The 20185-nt window shown below is 37.0% G+C and overlaps 1 protein-coding gene across 1 annotated transcript in view; it reads right to left on the bottom strand.

Annotated features, from left to right (window-relative positions):
* Window positions 1-104: 104 nt before the first annotated feature.
* Window positions 105-20185, bottom strand: part of PPP1R42 (protein phosphatase 1 regulatory subunit 42) — a 38643-nt gene continuing 18562 nt past the window's right edge. Inside the window, exons 5-8 of the mRNA XM_028500246.2 lie at window positions 15810-15927; window positions 13563-13694; window positions 6690-6849; window positions 105-226 (exon numbers count right to left, since the gene is read on the bottom strand). Of these exons, the coding sequence (XP_028356047.1) occupies window positions 181-226; window positions 6690-6849; window positions 13563-13694; window positions 15810-15927 (456 nt within the window). The 3' untranslated portion in view covers window positions 105-180. The remainder of the gene's footprint in view (window positions 227-6689; window positions 6850-13562; window positions 13695-15809; window positions 15928-20185) is intronic.

Below are 20185 nucleotides of genomic sequence, written 5' to 3'. Positions count from 1 at the left end.
AGGTTCTTCTTATATAATGAGATGCCATAAAGCTACAAACCACAAAGGATGATGTTGCCTAGTAATACTATAAAGGTAAAGAGTCACAGGTTTCAGATCGCTTAAGGCTGAATTTACTGATTTTTTACAAACATATTTTCTTTTACTTTTGAGTGACGAAGAAGATGAGGTTCACGTACATCATTTTTTTGTCAGCAAGCTTTCAGGTTCCTTCAAAGTGAGATTCCTGTATTGACAGAGAAAAAACAAAACAAAACAGCGTTTAAATTATTTCAAAAATGAAAGTTATCCACAACAGGTAGCAAACATATATAATCTAGGACACAATAACAATAGTGAAGGCTAATGATTAGTTACTAAACTGTGTGCATCTTCTCAGGCTTGAAAGGAAGCAGAAACAAAGATTTTTTTCCCCCTGAGGAAGGGAAGAATGTGGAAAATCTATGAGTTGGGAGAGATGTGGAAATAAGAATACTGGAGGAAAGTTGGGCCGACTAGGGTAGGCAGATTAGGTGCTCAGGGCTCCTTATGTGTTACACCCTGGCACCTCACACACCTCACCCTAGCCTAGCCTGCTAGAGTCTCCTGCTGCTTTAGGAGGTGGGGTGGAGGTGCAGGCACAGCAGAGGCACTTCACTGCTAACAGTGCCTGGCCAGTTGCCTGCTGAGTTGCCCAACAGTCAAGTTCCAAAGAAAGGACTGATGTAACAAGACCAGCCACTGCAGCCCACCCCCCTTGTCCTATCTGCTGCCACTCTAAGCAGCCTCTCTGAATCCTCTGATGACTCTAGAGTAGTCCTAATTCCTGCAAGAAACCAGTATTTGCAATTAAATTCAAAATGGAAGATGAAAATCTTCAAATTTTCCACATTACATAAATTAGTAACAGGTACCTTATTTAGCACTTCTTAAGTGCTAAGTGCTTTACAAAAAGCACTTTATTTTCTCATTTTGTCTTTACAAAAACCCTTTGAGGACTTACATTTACAGTTGAGAAAAATAAAGCTCAGAGGGTTGAAGTAACTTGTCCAAGGTCACATAGATAGTAAGTGGCAGAGACAGGAGTCAAACCAGGCAGATTGACCCTAACACTTGTGCTTTTTACCATAATATTGTATTTACTATTTGTAGGGTTCTTCATTATTTGCAAAACATTTTTTGTATCTGCTATCTCAATAAAGGGCATACTTTAACTTGACTCCCTACGAACAATCCAAATACTTTTTTTTTTTGCGGTACGCGGGCCTCTCACTGTTGTGGCCTCTCCCGTTGCGGAGCACAGGCTCCGGACGCGCAGGCTCAGCGGCCATGGCTCACGGGCCTAGCCGCGGGGATCTTCCCGGACCGGTGCACGAAACCGTGTCCCCTGCATCGGCAGGCAAACTCTCAACCACTGTGCCACCAGGGAAGCCCCAAATACTATTTTTATAGTATGTCTTTCTTTGGAGTTCTTGTCTAATCTGGTTTTAGAGTGCTGTAGATTTTATTTCACTGAGCGTGATGTAGGTCTTAAAATCATACTTATCTTTTTTCTAAATGTGTCAAATAGTTTGTCATCTTATCTTTATATTGTAAAATAATCCCACATACCAGTGAAGAAAATATATTGTTTTGTTATATATCTATATCAATGGGTTTTATAGAGTTGGTGCTTTTTTTCACCCTTCAACTACTTCTCTCATTGTTTAATTAAGGTATAATTTACAGACTTAAATTCACTCTTTTGAGTGTATAGTTCAACAGTTTTGATAAACATTAACAGTCATGTAACTACTACCACAATAAAGATATGCAACATTTCATCCCCCCGTAAAATTCCCTTGTGTTGACCCTTTGTAGTCAACCCCAGGTCCTCAGCAACTACCGATATTTTCTCTCTATAGTTTTGCCTTTGCCAGAATGTCATGGAGTCATACAGTGTGTAGCCTTTTAAGTCTGTCTTCTTTATTTTATTATATATATATATTTTTTAACATCTTTATTGGAGTATAATTGCTTTATACTGTTGTGTTAGTTGCTGCTGTATAACACAGTGAATCAGCTATACGTATACATATATCCCCATATCCCCTCCCTCTTGTGTCTCCCTCCCACCCTCCCTATCCCACCCCTCTAGGTGGTCACAAAGCACCAAGCTGATCTCCCTGAAGTCTGGCTTCTTTTGCTTCGCATAATGCTTTTGAGGTCTATCCATGTTGTGTCATGTATTGCTAGTTCATTCCTTTTTAATGCTGAGTAGTAGTATTCCATTGGATGGATGTACCACAGTTGGTTTATCCATTCCCTAGTTGAGAGACCTTTGGGTCGTTTCCAATTTTTGGTGATTATGAGTAAGTCACTGAAAACATTAGGGCTCAGATTTTTGTGTGAGTATAGGTTTTCATTCCACCTGGGGAAATACCTAGGAGTGGGACTGCTGAATGTGGTGTGTGTTTAACTTTGTAAGAATATGTCAAACTATTTTCCAAATTGGCTTAAGTATTTTTTGCATTCCCACCAGTAGTGTGTGAGAGTTCCAGTTGCTCCATATCCTTGCTAGCATTACTTGATTTTTTTCTTCTTATTCACTTTAATGGACATTTTAAAAGAAAAGAGCCAATATTTAAAACATTTTAAAAATCAGATGATTTCACAATCTAGATATCTTGCTTGCTAGCTAGTCTCATTTCTCATCTTCAACATGTCTGCCTGGCTATACTGTTTTGGAGCTGAGTAGCTGCAGGCTGCAGTTGCCTTTAGTTGGACATGTGTTCTCCAGTTTACCTCAGTCACATTCTCACCTGCTTCCCTTACTTACTTTATCTGCCTGTACTGAGGGTGTTTTTGAGACCCCATTGCAGTGTAGTTAAGAGCTTGGCTTTTGCAGTCAATAACCTGGATACAAGTCCCAGCTCTGCCTCACGGCAATCCTCTGACTTTGGGCCCCTCTGACTGGGCCTCTGCAACACTCATTTTCCCCATGTATAAAATGGGGCTGATAGTATTCTTATCTCAAAGGGTCCTACTGTGTTTTTTAATTTGTTTGGGTAATGAAGACTAAGCTTTCAAAGTAGACATTTTAAAATGGAAAATAACTAATACAATTTTTATAACTTATATCTTACATAACTCTTGTTCACAGAGTAAGCCACTGACAGAGTTGAGACTAGAAGTCACAAAAGTGAGCTTACACTGTTCTAAAGAAACACTGTCGCTCACCACTATTGCTTTTTTTCGAGGGAGCTGGGGGTTGTCCTAATTTCAAAGGGTTCTTTGAGAACTGCAAACCAGAATCTTAACGTTACATCTACGTTACTGATACATAAATTTATTTTGCATATAAAAGTTAATTAGAGGTTAGGTTGAACATAGAAAAATTAAGATATTTAGAGCTTTGCAGATGAGTTTATATAAGATCATTCCAGAGTTTCATGACTAAAAGTCTTATCTAAGTTTTAAAAAATTCTTCCTGAAGCACATAGGAGATCTGTTGTTACAACTGTTCAAACATAACTTAACAGTGGTAAAAACAATTTATTTGTACTGTTTTTAAAGGTCACTTTTTAACTCAAAGAAACCTAATGTTTCCATATTCTAACTAAAGGTAGTAGGTATTTTATAAATAGTTAAATAACATACAGTGAACATTTCCTATGAATTATGGGTCCCAGGGATTCACATTCCTTAAAGGTATCTGAAGCTAAGGGCATTCTAACCCATCTAGAAAGTTATTATTTTTACATTAAGAAAAGAGATGGATTGACTCTATTGACGTCGCTTAGGCTTGAAAGATAGTTAATCAAGTAACAGTTTGCTTTTTTCGTTGTACAGTGCTGTATTCTCAGTGGATCTTATTTACAATATATAACTGCGTTTAATGTCTATTTTTAAATTACTAAGGCTCAAGTACCTCCTAGCATGTTTGAAAAGAGAGGAAACATCTGTCAGAAGTATTTACTGTGACAAACATAGAAAGAAGCAATATGTGCACATTTTTTGCTTAATACATATGTTATTTTTAATTGAACAGTGAAGGCATTTGTTCAGAATCGGCCTTTAAATAAAAAATAGTGTTGAACTAATCTTTAATTAAAGTGTACGTTGATAGTATCAAGTTCAGTTTGAGGGTCAAAAGCAACGTCAATGAGTCTGACTTTTTCCTCCCTGTAGGGAAAGCAGGCTTGTGTAAATATACATGAGCACAGACTGCATGCATTTATAAAGGAGGTGGAAAACATTCCCCTGTCATTGGACAGATTTTGCTTCACTGTGTTCCACATAGGATACAGGCACAGCTTTCAGTGCGTAAACCGTAAAGGAGTGTGGGGCACATACTTTTAGCATTTTGGAAGAAGCCTCTAAGCTCCTTTCCACCTCTGAACAGGCTCCCCACCTCGAATCTTAAATATAGACTGTAGGGGACTCTTCTGCTGATGCCAGCTCATTATCCTCCTTCAAGTAATTAAGGGAACAAATTGGTTTAATCAACGTTTTTAGAAACTAAAAATCTGTTCTTTACATTTGGGCCACATATTTTGTTTTTAATACTTTACTAACCTCCTAATTTTATCCTCATTGTCTCTTAGCCTTACACTAAATTAGTAAAATGTTAGCAATAGGCATACCCTAACAATCTATTATCAAGAGCTTAATGAAATTCCGTAATATATTTGGTCATCTTTTATTAAAGAGAGGTAGAACTGATATTCCCATTTAATAAGACTTAGATCATTTGTGATACCAAAACAATGTTTTGGCATGTCCTCAATGAAAATGTTACATGAGGAAATAAAAAATATTTAAAAGAAAATGTTTATGTAATACTTTTTCACATTATAAAACTTAGGAATCAGGATTGAACATAATAAACTTCACTGATAGTGGCAGAAGCAGGGCATTCTTTATATTATTCTCACAGGAACCCCTCTATTCTGCTGGTTTCTTTAGGGCAGCCTATCTTAGCAGTACTTAGCAGTTAAAAATGCATTTAGCTCTGTGTTTAGTGTTCCTAGTTAGGAAAATGAGAATATAGCGATTTGTCAGTGCAGTCCTAGTGACTAGAGTTTTGCTTGGGGCTATAGAATATGTGGTATGTGCCATAGCTCGCAACTGATCTAACAGTGTGTGTGGCAACGTACAGATTTACCAATATTGTTATCTGAGGCTATATTCATTTTTATTGATTTCTTTTCCACCTTGATGATATACTAGCAAGACCTTTCAAAATGCTTGGCAAAGAAACAAAACTCAAGAACACTTGTGGAATTGACGTGAGTTATGTAAATCTTTAAGAAACTGTTGGGCTGCTGTGAACAAACTGGCTATGGTTTTGATGGCAGTGATAATGGACATAATCAGTAAGGCAAATTCTCACACAGCCTCTGTTTTTTATGTGTGTGAATGGAGAGGAGGCAAGACCAAAACTAGGACTCCTTATATATCCTATCGCCTCTCCCCAGATAAAGCATTTCCAGACTCATAGGACTCTCTCTCTCTTAAGCCTCTCCTGGCAAGCCTAAGCCACTCTTCAGGGAATGGGGGTAGGATAGTGCAGTACTGTTCATGGGTCTTCTTCAGGAGGGCTCCGTTAAGGAATGCTAAATCACCATCCCTTGACTGGACCCTGCAAAGAGGGTCTCGTGACAAACCCACATGACCTTCATCAGGCAGTTCTGGAAAGAGGAAATCTATTCCAAAGTACGTCCACTGGCTCTGATTACTTTCTCGATGAAATACGCTATTGCCCTTTATTATATTGTAGTGACTACTATGGTATGATTGGAACGATCAATAGAGCAATCATTTTATTGATTATAAATGAAGAAAAGTTGAATGGATAATTTGTAGGATGTATGAGGATCTGGTTTATAACGCCCATAGCATTTATCACAATATATAGTAGTGGTATAACATTTGACTCTCACACTAACTTGTTGCAAGATCTTTGAGATCAGGACTATCTCATTTGAGTTTTTATTATATTGAGTATTGTCTGGCATATAGCAGGTGGCTGTTAGTTTTATGAATAAAGGAAGTTATTTTCTGGTATAATTTATCTTTACATCAGAGCAATAACATCTTTTTTAAAGCTGAAGAAAAGCAATTTTCTTCTCATTACGAGACTCAGAGCTGATTCATAATGAGCTAAATTATGTATATACTCAAGGTTTAGAATAGTGATTCTTAAACTATTTTTTGGATCATAAATCTCTTTGAGAATCTAATGAAACTTCTAATGCATCCTTCAGGGACACCAGATTAAGAACCTTTGGTTTGGAGAAGTGGTGAAAGTAGCCTATCTCTGTAGTGCTCTGGCTTCTCCTCCTTTCTGCCACCAGATGCCCTGCTGTAGCCATCTACTCACTAATGGACCGTCCATTATCATCTGGGCCTCGGGCTCCTTTGATATGATCCCTGTTCATTCAGACATCTTTACATGCTGCTTCTGGGACTTTCCTGAGTCACCTGCCCTACCTCAGTAGGTGTATCTAGTCTGTGACTCCCAGCTCTTCCTGAATCAACCCTTCCACTGCAACTTTATGACTGGGGCGATGAACAATAAACTCTTTTTTTTTTGGTGCTTGGTCAAGAAGAATTGAGAGCGAGGAGACAGACGGAGGGCCTCTCCTCCTCTGTGCTGTTGACAGTAAGGGTGTCCCATCCTCCCCCCAAAAGATAAATCACACACAAAAATATTTGAAAGAACCTACCCCATGTCTTCAATAATTTTAGGGTTATCTTCTTGGGAGATTTCTGGAGATGCATTTCCATTTGCAAGGTATCTTTGTGTATCAGAGAAAAAAACTAATTTTGGCTTACCCACCTGTGGGTAATAAACAGGAACTATGTGATGCATTGTTTCAAAGTTACCTGTAGCATACAAAGAATTAAAAGCATTCTGCTTTGAAACTAATAACTAAATTGCAAACATGGCATAGAAAAGCATTAGACTATCTAAAATTATGTTTTATGAAATGGAATTAGATGAGGTTATATAGATCCATAGCAAAGCCAATAAAAAATTAATATCCAAGATAAAAATATCACAGACTTTCAAACATGAGAACCTACACAGGAAAGTTTATGGTCAACTCTCATAGACAAAATGGGTATCCCAACATTAATATAAATATTAACTGCCCTTGCATTTTGCTGTTATGAGTTTATTTTTTCAGTGTGTTTAACCTCTAGGGAATAGATCAGTCAATTATAGTTTTTGTAATATGTTCATACCTTTATTTCCAAACTTAACATTCCACATCATTTCCCTGTTTAAAGATCCTCCTTCCTTTCCAGCAATGATTTCCTTTTAAGTGGAGACTGCCTTATTCGCCTCTAATTCCCAGGGCCTAGCATAGTCTTGGGCACATCTAAGATGCTCAACAAATGTTTATTAAATGACTAAATGAATATTTCCATCAAAGCACTACAAAAGTAAATGCTGAATAAAACAAAACCAGTTCAACCAAAAAAAAAATGCTGAAGGGCATTCAGATATTTTGAATTTTGTTAAAGTGTTTAACTTTGCTTCTAATTTTGAGCTATATAGTTGTGTGACTATATTTAAGACAAGATTTTTTTATTGTAACATCCTTGAAGTCTGAGGTAATTTTACCATATAGAGCTCCAAATTTATAGGGCTACCAAAAATGTGTAGTCAGGAAATACAAAGATGACTATCTTCCTAAGAATTCCTGTTCACTTATAATGTGTTTGGTTGTACAGAGGTATCTTTAAATGGTTCATCTTAGCTCTTCTAAAGACCTGAAGGTATACTGTAGATTTAAAAATATACACACTATGTCTTCTAGACTTTAATTCATTCTTTCCATTTCTCCTGAGTGGCAATAACAGACACTTTACATAAAGACTATAGTGTAAGGTATTGGCCACATACCTAAGGACAGAGTTATTGCGTGTTACATACGTGTATCCAGGGATATCACAGGTTGTAAGCCTGGGAAGCTCAGAACTGTACCATTTGTTTGGATGGGGTTGGCAAATGTGTGTAGGTGGTGAGGAAGGACATCTATAGATGGCCAAGAGAGAATAACTGAGTACTCCTGAGGAAAACTCACATAATTTCTATTACAGCTAGTCAGCTTTCAATTTCAATTTAATTTTAATTTAATTGACCTTACAGTCTATTTTTCAATATAGTAAAAATCATATAATCTATTTGAATACTTTTAAAATTTCAAAGTTCTTTCATAATATAGTCTCATTTTTCTCCCAAGTTCCTTTTTGTTTATAAAAATTATATGTTTACATATCACATATTTACACATTTGAAGATTTTTCTAAATTCCTGCCAAACTGAAGTGAATTTCTACGTAGAGCAGACATTATTGTCCTTGGGTCCAAGCATGATTCAGCCAGTCATCAGTAGAGTGGTCACTAGAAGCCAAAGCTGTTTGATGAAGTCAGATAACTGATTAATCACTGTCTCCCTGCTATCTTTGTGACCTTAGACAAGTTATTTCATCTTTCTAAAACTCAGCTTTCTCAGCTGCAAAATGGATATAATAATTATCTTTCCCACAAGTTAAAATGATTAAAGCAATAGTGCGCATAAATATCTGAAATGTTTGGCACAATAAATATTAGCTCTCTTTTCTTCCCTTGCCCCCTCTTCTTGGCTTCCTAGACTGGAGTGCTTTCCATTTAAAATTATTAATGATTATCATGATAGCAACTACAACAAGGTATGAAATGATGCTTCTGTACTATATAACATTCTGTATGGCTTTTAAAAAAAATTGTGGTAGGAACACTTAACATGAAATCTACCCTGTTTATTTTTTAAGTGTACAATAAATATATTATTGTTGACTCTAGGTACAACTTTGTACAGCAGACCTCTAGAGTTTATTCATCTTGCTTGACTGAAACTTTATGCCTGTTGATTAGTAACTCCCCATTTCTCCCACCACCCCCAGCCCTGGGCAGCCACCATTCCACTCTTTGATTCTATGAATTAGACTATTTTAGATACTTCATATATGTGGAATTATGCAATATTTGTCTTTCTGTGACTGGCTTATTTGATTCAGCATAATGTCCTCAAGGTTCATCCACATTGTTTCATATTACAGAATTTCCCTTTTTTAAGGCTGAATAGTATTCCGTTGTTTGTATATACCTTATTTTCTTTATCCATTCATCTGTCAGTGGACATTTAGGTTTCTACATCTTGGCTATTGTGAATAGTACTGCAGTGAACATAGGAGGGTTAACATGTCTTCAAGATCCTGATTTCAGTTCTTTTGGATACTCACTCAGAAGTGGGATTGCTGGATCATACGGTTATTCTATTTTAAAATATTGAGGCACTGCCATACTGTTTTTCACATTGGTTGCACCATTTTGCATTCCCACTGACAGTGTGCAAGAGTTCCAATTTTATCCATGTCCTCACCAGCATTTTTTTTTTGTCATTTGATAATAGCCATCCTGACAGGTATAAGGAAGTATCTCATTGTGTGTTTTTTTAAAAAATATTTATTTATTTATTTGGCTGTGCTGCGTCTTAGTTGCGGCACGCGGGATCTTTGATCTTCGTTGCGGCATGCAGGATTTTTAGTTGTGGCATGCAGGATGTTTTTTTTAGTTGCAGCATGTGGACTCTTAGTTGTGGCACGTGGGATCTAGTTCCCTGACCAGGGATTGAACCGAGGCCCCCTGCATTGGGAGTACAGAGTCTTAGCCACTGGACCACCAGGGAAGTCCCATCATTGTGGTTTTGATTTGCCTTTCCCTGTTGTTTAGTGACATTGAGCATTTAAAAAATATACCTGTTGGCCATTTGTGGGTCTTCTTTGGAGATATGTCTATTGGAAATGCTGTTGGGAACATGGCGCCAATTAACTTGCTTGACAAAGTGTTGCCACAAACCTTCAATTTGTATAAAATGCATTATCTGTGAAGCGCAATAAAGTGCAATAAAACAAGGTGTGCCTGAAATCACTTTATTTATCTATTTATTGAAATATAGTTGATGTACAATATCTTGCTAGCTTCAGGAGTACCACATAGTGATTTGACATTTGTATCCTTGTGAAATGATGACCACCATAAGCCTAGTAACCATATGTCCTTATACAAAGTTATTATAATATTGTTGACCATATTCTTTGTGTTGTATATTATGTCCCTGTGGCTTATTCATTTTATAACTGGAGGTTTACCTCTTAATCCCCTTCACCTGTTTCACCCCGCTTCCCCGGCAACCACTGCTTCTCTGTTTCTATGAGTCTGTTTTTGTTTTGTTTTCTTTGTTTCGATTTTTAGATTCCACATGTAAGTGAGATCATTCAGTGTTGGTCTTTCTCTTTCTGACTTATTTTACTTAGCATAATACCCTCTATATCCATCCATGTTGTCACAAATGGTAAGATTTTATTTTTATTTTTAAAGGCTGAGTAATATTCCATTGTATATATCATGAATCTTCTTTATCCATTCCTCTATTGATGGATACTTAGGTTGCTTCCATATCTTGGTTATTGTAAATAATGCTGCAGTGGACATTGGTGTGTGTATATCTTTTTGAATTAATGTTTTTGTTTCCTTTGGGTAGATACCCAGAAGTGAAATTGCTAGATCATATGACAGTTCTATTTTTAATTTTTTGAGGAACTTCCGTACTGTTTACCATGATGGCTGCACCAATTTACAGTCTCACCAGCAGTGCACCAGGGTTCCCTTTTCTCCACATCCGTACCAACACTTGTTACTTGTTGTCTTTTTGATAATTGCCATTCTGACAGGTGTAAGGTGGTATCTCATTGCGGTTTTGATTTGCATTTCCCTGATGATTAGTGATGTTGAGCATCTTTTTATGTGTCTCTTGACCATCTGTATGTCTTCTTTGGAAAAATGTCTATTCAGGTCCTCTGCCCATTTTTTAATTGGGTTATTTGTTTTTCTGATACTGAGCTGTATGAGTTCTTTGTGTGTTTTGGATATTAACCCCTTATCAGTCCTATCATTTGCAATTTTCTCTCCCATTCAGTAGGCTGTCTTTTCACTATGTTGGTAGTCTCCTTCACTATGCAAAAGCTTTTGAGTTTGATGTAATCCCATTTGTTTGTTTTTGCTTTTGTTTCCTTTGCCTGAGGAGACAGATCCAAAAAAATATTGCTAAGACCAATGTCAAAGAGCTCACTGCCTATGTTTTCTTCTAGGAGTTTTATGGTTTCAGCTCTTACGTTTAAGCCTTTAATCCATTTTGAGTTTATTTTTGTATATGATGTGAGAAACTGGTCCGGTTTGATTCTTTTGCATGTATCTGTCTAGTTTTCCTCACACCATTTAATGAAGAGGTTGTCTTTTCCCCATTGCATATTCTTACCTCCTTTGTTGTAGATTAATTGGCTATATAGGCGTGGGTTTATTTCTGGTCTCTCTATTCTGTTCCATTGATCTGTTTTTGTGCCAGTACCATACTGTTTTGATTACTGTAGCTTTGTAGTATACAGTAGTATACCCTTGAATGACACAGGTTTGAACTCCTCAAGTCCACTTTTATGTGGAGTTTTTTCTATAGTATATACTACAGTATTACACGATCTGAGGTTGGTTGAATCCCTGGGTGCGGAACGAAGGATATGGAGGGCTGACTGTAAAGTTACATGCAGATTTTTGACTTTGGGGACGGTTGGTGCCCCTAACCTCCTCACTGTTCAAGGGTCAACTTTAGTTTAAAATCAGGGAGTGTGATCCCTATGGCTTTGTTCTTCTTTCTCAACATTGCTTTGGCAGTACTTTGGCATCTTTGGGGTAATACTGAAAATATGCAAGTCCTTACCCTGAGTCTAGTTTTGACCTTCATAGCCAGCCAGGTATAAGCAGAGGAGGAGAAATGCCTCCTGTACATCTTATGGGTTTTAGATCTTGAGAAGTTCATATTGCCAACACAGTATCATCACTCATGTGAATACTGTCAGCTTAAAAAGTCCCATTCTTTGAAATAATGTTAACAGCTCACATTCAGGGGATGCAATAATGGCAAAATTATCAGAGCTTTCCATCTCTGCTTCTCTTCACCTCAACCTCCTTGTCCTAGAGTGATAGAGCTCCTAGGATATGCTATCTATGCATAAAGCCTCACTACACTGTTTTAGTTTCTGTTTCCCTATTCCCCTGGTCTCACCTCTTTCTGTGTCTCCATCCCCTGTTAGCTGTGGAACTAGAAGACCATTAGCATTCAAACACTGTCACGGAACAGAGCAAGGGGCTCATTTCAGCGTTGTGGACTATAGAATCTGTGAAGAGTGAATTCTAGGATACGCCCCAGTATGATAAAGATGGTTATTACACATCATACTTAGCTACATTTAGTTTCATTAGTTAGGCAGGGGAGGTTGGCGTGTCCTTGTAACACAACCTTAGGCATATTATAATCAAAATATTCAAATGTTGGGGTATGTACTTAAGAAAGAGGACAGGCCACAGAGTATAGGGAACATATGTGGTTGTGATACATTTTTATTTTTTATCCTGATGAAAAATGTGATTTTTGCACTTTTGCTAAACAAATATACTTGTGAATTGTTTCACAAGTTACATAGCTGATTGTTGTTTCACCATTTACATAACTAGTGTCATGCACTTTTGCCAGATATAAAATTATACACTTTTCCCCACCCTCATGGCTCTCTGTTTATATAGCTGACATAGTTATACTCAATATGAACTAAACATAGCTTTTTTCATATATGGTAACTACCATTTTCATATATAAACATTATAGGAAAAATTACCTAGGAATTGTAAACAAGTTTAAAAAAAGCCCATAAAAAATCTAAACAGGGGCTTCCCTGGTGGCGCAGTGGTTGCGAGTCCGCCTGCCGATGCCGGGGATGCGGGTTCGTGCCCCGGTCCGGGAGGATCCCGCATGCCGCGGAGTGGCTGGGCCCGTGAGCCATAGCCGCTGGGCCTGCGCGTCCGGAGCCTGTGCTCCGCGACGGGAGAGGCCACAGCGGTGAGGGGCCCGCGTACCCCCAAAAAAAAAAAATCTAAACAAACCCCCCTTATTTTTTTGTTTGTTTATATTTATATTTATACAAATATATAAATTTATATATTTGTATAAATATATTTATATTTTATTTATTGAATCAGTGATAAATAGTAACAGCTACAATTGTGATCTAAAAATCAAACAAACTAGAATTAACATTGGGTACATTTCACCATATTTGTTCCATTGCTTTACCTTAAATAGAAATAGTTTATATAAAAATTTATCTACTTTTAAATAAACACTCTTTTTCTTATTTTTTCAATGCTAGTTCATAACAACATTGTTTTTAAGACTTTTTGATAATGCAAAGCTTAATTTTTAATTTTGTAGCAAGGATTCTAATATTAATGTGAACACAAAATCTTAAAACACACAATTTCAGAATTCAAAAATTACAAATATTCTCCATTCCATTCTATAGTTATGTTCCCTGGAGCACTTATACACACATGCATGTACCCACAAACCCCCCTTATTTCTGGTATTTTTTTTTTGTTGAGTAGAATATTCCCTTTGCTAGTAGAAGTGATTAACTAATGAATGACAGCCTACTTACTTATGTATGAGTTACTTATATCCTCGTTCTTACTGTTCCTTTTTTTGCTGATTTTCTTGGCATCTTTGGATGCTTTCCAATTCATTAGGAATTGTCTTTCCATATTTTTAATTTCTTTTCCATCAAGGAATTCTAGAGAATATATATATGTTAAAAAATGTAGTATATAAATGCTATAAATGTTATGTATCAGTACAGCATGAACATTATAAATACAATATATAAATATTATGTATACACATACAATATATATACCTCTGGTTTAGGACACATGAACAGCTACACGTTAGGCTGAAATAAATTTATTTTTAAAATACCTTATTTCCACAGCTTCTGTAGTTGTTGAGCTTTTATTTATTTTTAATTATTTTTTCTGATTTCAAAAAGAATATGTGCATATTATAAACAGCTGAAACATGATGGAAAATACATAAAAAGGCTCTGTAATTACTATCCATATCTCTCCTTCCCATCACTAACAAAGGTAATCATTATAAACAATTTGATGTATGGTCGCCCTTCTTGGATCATAAAGTATTTTAAAAAACAAAAATGTCATATTCAACAAAAATTAAATATTATCTATTCATTTAAATAAGTCTATGGTTATTCATAGGAAAAAGTAAAATATATTTTATGTTAATTTCAATAAGAAGTTTTATATATGTAACATGGTATTTTAAAAGTACATACATTAATAATTCTTATTATATCCTAAGATATAGGATATAATAGGAATAATCGCATAGCTGGCCTCTTCATTCTATGAAGTGAGATTTCAGCTATCTTTACATTTTGTGTTTTTAAAAAGTTTTGAAAATTGAGCATATTAAATTACACAAATAATTCTGTGTGTTGTAAGATTTGGAAAATTCAAAGAAATGGAGAAAACAAAACATTGCCTGTATTTCACAACCAGAAATAATCACTGACAACCACGGATAACACTTTAGTATATTTTGTAGCATTGTTTTGTTTTCTAGGTGTGTATTGTGTGTATTATGTAAAAATGGAATTCTCTATTTATACAGTATCACATCTTTTTAATATTGTATTGTGAGCATTTTACCACGTCTTTCTTTTTTTAAATTCTTTTTAATTTTTTTTTTTTTACGGTATGCGGGCCTCTCACTGTTGTGGCCTCTCCTGTTGCGAAGCGCAGGCTCCGGACGCGCAGGCTCAGCGGCCATGGCTCACGGGCCCAGCCGCTCCGCGGCATGTGGGATCTTCCCGGACCGGGGCACGAACCCGTGTTCCCTGCATCGGCAGGCGGACTCTCAACCACTGCGCCACCAGGGAAGCCCTACCACGTCTTTCTTTAAACACAATTTTTAATGACTGATAGTATTCCAAGTACAAATATACAAGTAATTTACCTTTAAAAATATACATGACTGTTCTTCCTGTGTATTCTCTGTTTCCTGCTCTTGGCTGGTGGGGTAAAGGGTAGGTAAGGTGTGACTCTCACATACATGTTTTGAAAGATCATCTTGGATGTTTCTGATATACCCTCTGTCATCCCCTCTTTCCCCCAAGAGAACCACTGTACTAGCATTATGATTAACCAAGGTTTACTATAGCTATGAGCTTTGAAGTGGTTTTGCCATACGTTAGTTTTTATACTCAAGTACAGCATGTCATAGAAACACTCTCACAAATCTCCTCTGTGAGAGGGCAGTGATGATCTCTCTGATACTGTATAACTTGGTATCTATTGAAGAGCATTGGTCCATTTCCCCTTATATAGTGCAGATTCAGGAATGTTACTATTTGTACAGATCTCATAAAGGGACTCCCCACCTTCTCCCCTTTCAAATGAAAGGAACCCCTGTATGTTCTTAAGGTGCCATTTGGCAAGTGTCAAGCAATGAAAACCTTGATCAATTTTATCTACAGAGCCAAGAGTCTCCAGATCTTCAGAGGATTTGTGCCAGTGAAAATTTGGCAAAAGGCCAGCAAGTTCTACACATTTATGACTAACCATTTTTGTTGGTAACAGCCACATTTTCTTTTTAAAGAAAGAGTGTCTGATGTCTTAATTAATTATTTCTGAACAGCAGATCTTTTTCATGTTTTATTTCTCAATTTTAACTTTTGCTTTTATTAAAATATCAAATTTAAAGTTGACCATTTTTGTAGATTCAGATGTCATATTCATATTTCTAAAGGCTTGCTGATAAATTAACTAAAGAGTTAACCAGCTCTCTTTCTCTAAGAAAATCATATTAATATAATATAAACATGTACCCAGTGATTTGGACACCAATATCAGTCTATCTCTATATTTCGGTTTGAGACAAACAGGATTTCTGTTTAGATCCATTTTCCACAGCTTCATCAGTTTGTTCAGTAAACACTCCAAATCCTATCATTAGAGAAGAAAAAAGCAAGACACAGGTATTTCATATTATCAATATTTCTTTCATGTCAGTTAACTGTTTTTAAAGGTAATTACTGTTTTCGATGGAGTTCTAGCTCAGTGCCAGGTACTTAGGTTACAATAAATGTTTTTTTGATAAAATAGTCTATACTAATAGTAGAGAGGACTAAAGATGAGGCAAAAAGTAAGGTCCTGAGTTGGGGGCCACAGAACTCTACTCTGTCACACTCCCTTAAATGGACCCAACCTGCAGCTCAGAAACCATTTTGCCTCTGGCTATCCATGCTACAGAAGATGCCCTGTTCTTAGTGGAGCTTATGGAAGTTTACAGATTAAAGCCATTATGGAGTAGTAAGTAAGCAGTCCATTGACATTGCAAGCAATGTATATTGTTGCTTTTTCTTGTTTGCTTGTTTTTTTGCGGTACGCAGGCCTCTCACTGTTGTGGCCTCTCCCGTTGCGGAGCACAGGCTCCGGACGCGCAGGCTCAGCGGCCATGGCTCACGGGCCCAGCCGCTCCGCGGCATGTGGGATCTTCCCGGACCGGGGCACGAACCCGTGTCCCCTGCATTGGCAGGCAGACTCTCAACCACTGCGCCACCAGGGAAGCCCATTGCTTTTTCTTTTTAAAAATCTGTTAAAAAAATATCAAAAGGGATAATAGGAGAAAAAAAAAAACTTGTGTGCTTATCACCCAAAGATCACTTTTAATATGTCATGTATCCTTCTAGTTTTCTTTTTGAGCATAGGAATTTCCTTCTTAATTGTCATCATACTGTAGGTACAGTTTTGTTTTATGTACATCATAAACATTTGCATGTTTTAATAGCTTATAAGAAAATCAGCTTATTGATATTTAAAGGAATAATTAAGTTATTCTATGGTTGAAAATCCACATAAGTGTGAGAAAAACAGATTGATCGCCTTTAAGAACCAGCTGTCTCAGTTTGCCCTCTTCACCTCCTCTCTCTCCCTATTTGATTTTTTTTTCAATCCAATATCACTGTCTCCAATGCCTTGTTTTTCTCTCATTCCTTTTCTTGCATTCTCCCCTTCCTCATTTTTTATGTGTATATTTTACTTTATCTACTATTTAAAAAAATTAATTAATTTATTTTTGGCTGTGTTGGGTCTTTGTTGGTGTGCGCGGGCTTTCTCTAGTTGCGGCGAGCAGGGGCTACTCTTCATTGCGGTGCGCGGGCTTCTCATTGCAGTGGCTTCTCTTATTGCAGAGCACAGGGTTTAGGCGTGTGGACTTGTAGTTGTGGCATGCGGGCTCAGTAGTTATGGCTCACAGGCTCTAGATCGCAGGCTCAGTAGTTGTGGCACACGGGCTTTGTTGCTCCACAGCATGTGGGATCCTCCTGGACCAGGGCCCTCTTCACCTCCTCTCTCTCCCTATTTGATTTTTTTTTCAATCCAATATCACTGTCTCCAATGCCTTGTTTTTCTCTCATTCCTTTTCTTGCATTCTCCCCTTCCTCATTTTTTATGTGTATATTTTACTTTATCTACTATTTAAAAAAATTAATTAATTTATTTTTGGCTGTGTTGGGTCTTTGTTGGTGTGCGCGGGCTTTCTCTAGTTGCGGCGAGCAGGGGCTACTCTTCATTGCGGTGCGCGGGCTTCTCATTGCAGTGGCTTCTCTTATTGCAGAGCACAGGGTTTAGGCGTGTGGACTTGTAGTTGTGGCATGCGGGCTCAGTAGTTATGGCTCACAGGCTCTAGATCGCAGGCTCAGTAGTTGTGGCACACGGGCTTTGTTGCTCCACAGCATGTGGGATCCTCCTGGACCAGGGCTCGAACCCGTGTCCCCTGCATTGGCAGGCGATTCTTAACCACTGCGCCAGCAGGGAAGTCCCTTAGCTACTGTTTAATGGAAGTGAAGTATACTTTATACTTTATTTCTTATATCAATATATGCCCCAAACTTAATCTGTAAAGAATTACTCAAAACAAGTAATGGAAAAACTTTTTCTACTCTATAGCCCATGATTGATTTGTAAAAATTCAGTGGCCACAGGCAGAGAAAAAAAAAGGAAAGATACCTTCAGTAGGGCAAAAACATTACTTTAAAGCAAGTGTTTTGCTAATATTAATAATAAATACTGATAATAACTAATTCTGTGGAGAGCTTTCTGGTTTTCAGAGCACTGCCGTATATGTGATGTTGTACACATCCAGGAGGATTGCATTTCTTTAGAATACGGGTATGAGGATTTCAAAGTTAATAAAAGTTCCAGAGGATAGCAGCAGGCAAACACCTATGATTCTTTTATCTGTTTTCCTCAAGCCAAGACCAAACTTATCATAGGGTATAAGGGAAAATTGGGAAATACAAATTATGGATCAATTCATACATATTCTTAATTGCAAAGCTGAAAGTAATTGATAATGCATTGCCTGGTATTTTTATTCCCCATAGCATTTCCTCACCTTCAAAGCTTGATACCATTCAACTTTGTATATCCATTTAATTTAACTATATGTACCTTCCATCTTATTCTTTGCTTGATCCATGTTTACTGTTGCTTAGATATTTCGTTTTTCCATTTTTGGAAATTTTTCTTATGATAAGACTGCATTTACTCTTTAGGTTTTAGAAAATATATTTTTTCTTACTATGAAGCTTTGACAGCAGTTCCCTTCTATATATTAAAAATCCTTCCCAAACTTTCATATCCAGGAGGTAACAAATATGGAACATCCAGATATGTGCCTGCATCTACATGAGGAAATGCTGTCTTTGGGGGAATAATTAGAACAGCCAGTTGTCCAGAACCCACTGCAGAGCACTTTAATCTTGTTGAGACCAATGTCTTCGTATATAAAATGGTGTCTCGAATTCTGCCTACTTCATTATTCATCAGATATTTATTGAGTCATGGGCTAAGTTCTGTGCTAGACTCTAATGTATTCCAATAAATAATTTATGTGAAAAATATAAGGACTTGTTTTAAAAATATACAGGCAACCCTAAACTTTCTGACATTGCTTCTTACTATTTGACCTTAGGGAAGTCTGTATCCTCATTTATAAAGTAAGGATAATTAGGATTAGTTGTTGTGGCATATGAAGTGCATGGAACAAAGCAGGTAAAGAATAAATGTGTTAATTCTCTTCCTCTTTGCCTGCTCTGCCACCCCTCAGTTAATTCCCTTTCTCTTAATTTTGGTCAACAGAGAGCAAAAATTGTTGTAAGGGAGAATAAGCTTCTGATCCACTAACAAGTAATTGACTTCGTAAAAGAAAGCTCTCTTCAGAAGTTGTAACTTCATCCTTCAGTCCTGGGCCCTGGATTATGCCCTCTTCACAGCATTTGTTCCACAGCTTTTGATACAGCCATAATTATTTTATGTGAGAGTTTCACTGTATTTCTCTTAGTTTAAAAAGCTCTAAGGATGGAATTGTGCATTGCATCTTTGTGCATCATTGAATATGATGCCCATCATCCAAAAGTTAATAATAGCAATAAGAGAACTTTAAATTTATATAGAAAAAAAGAATCCTGTAGATTTTTGTTAATTGTTCCTCACTTGATAAATTATCCTCAACATACTCCTTCCAGTGTATGTTTATTTAAGACTAAACTAATCCTGTGCTGCAATATGATTACTCTTTGGATATGCTCTGGTTGTTCATTGCCTTCCTGTCTTTAATAAAATGCTTTCACTTTCCTGCCCTTCAATAAGTTACTAAAGGGAGCAGACACTTTTCTGGACAGTCTCTGTATGATAAATGATCATGTCATGCTATCACTTAGAGGAGTGCTGCAAAATACTAAGGAGCCAATTCTATTTCCCATGCAGGGCTGGTGCCTCAGCTCCTGTGTAGGAGCCTGCTGCACTGGCAGTGCTCTCTCTACAATTAATGATGGCTGCTGATGAACCTGTATTGGACCAGAGTGCTCCAATCTTTATCGGAAATGTCTAGCCCAACTGTCCTAACTAAATCTAAAGACAGCCATTTGTCATCCCCCTGACTGCCTGTCATCATCTGCCTGGGAAAATCTATAATTTTTGGCTTGTTCCTGACTAAACTGTGGAGTGAATAAATTTATCTTTGGGTTACTCTGCTTGTCAGGATCAATATTGAGCAGAGGTTGAATAAATTAGAAACTGGAAAAACATGACAGGCCGTAGTGGTTTGTTCGTTTGTGTCTTATAAATCAAATATTTCGTTTATTTAAGAGGCAAGCACGTCAAATTTTTGATTTCCACCATTCATTCTAAGATGCTTTTA

The sequence above is a fragment of the Physeter macrocephalus genome, chromosome 15 (assembly GCF_002837175.3).
Source record: "Physeter macrocephalus isolate SW-GA chromosome 15, ASM283717v5, whole genome shotgun sequence".
Classification (NCBI taxonomy): Eukaryota; Metazoa; Chordata; class Mammalia; order Artiodactyla; family Physeteridae; genus Physeter; species Physeter macrocephalus.
Note: the sequence above shows the minus strand (reverse complement) of the source record. Positions and strands in the feature narration are given on the sequence as shown.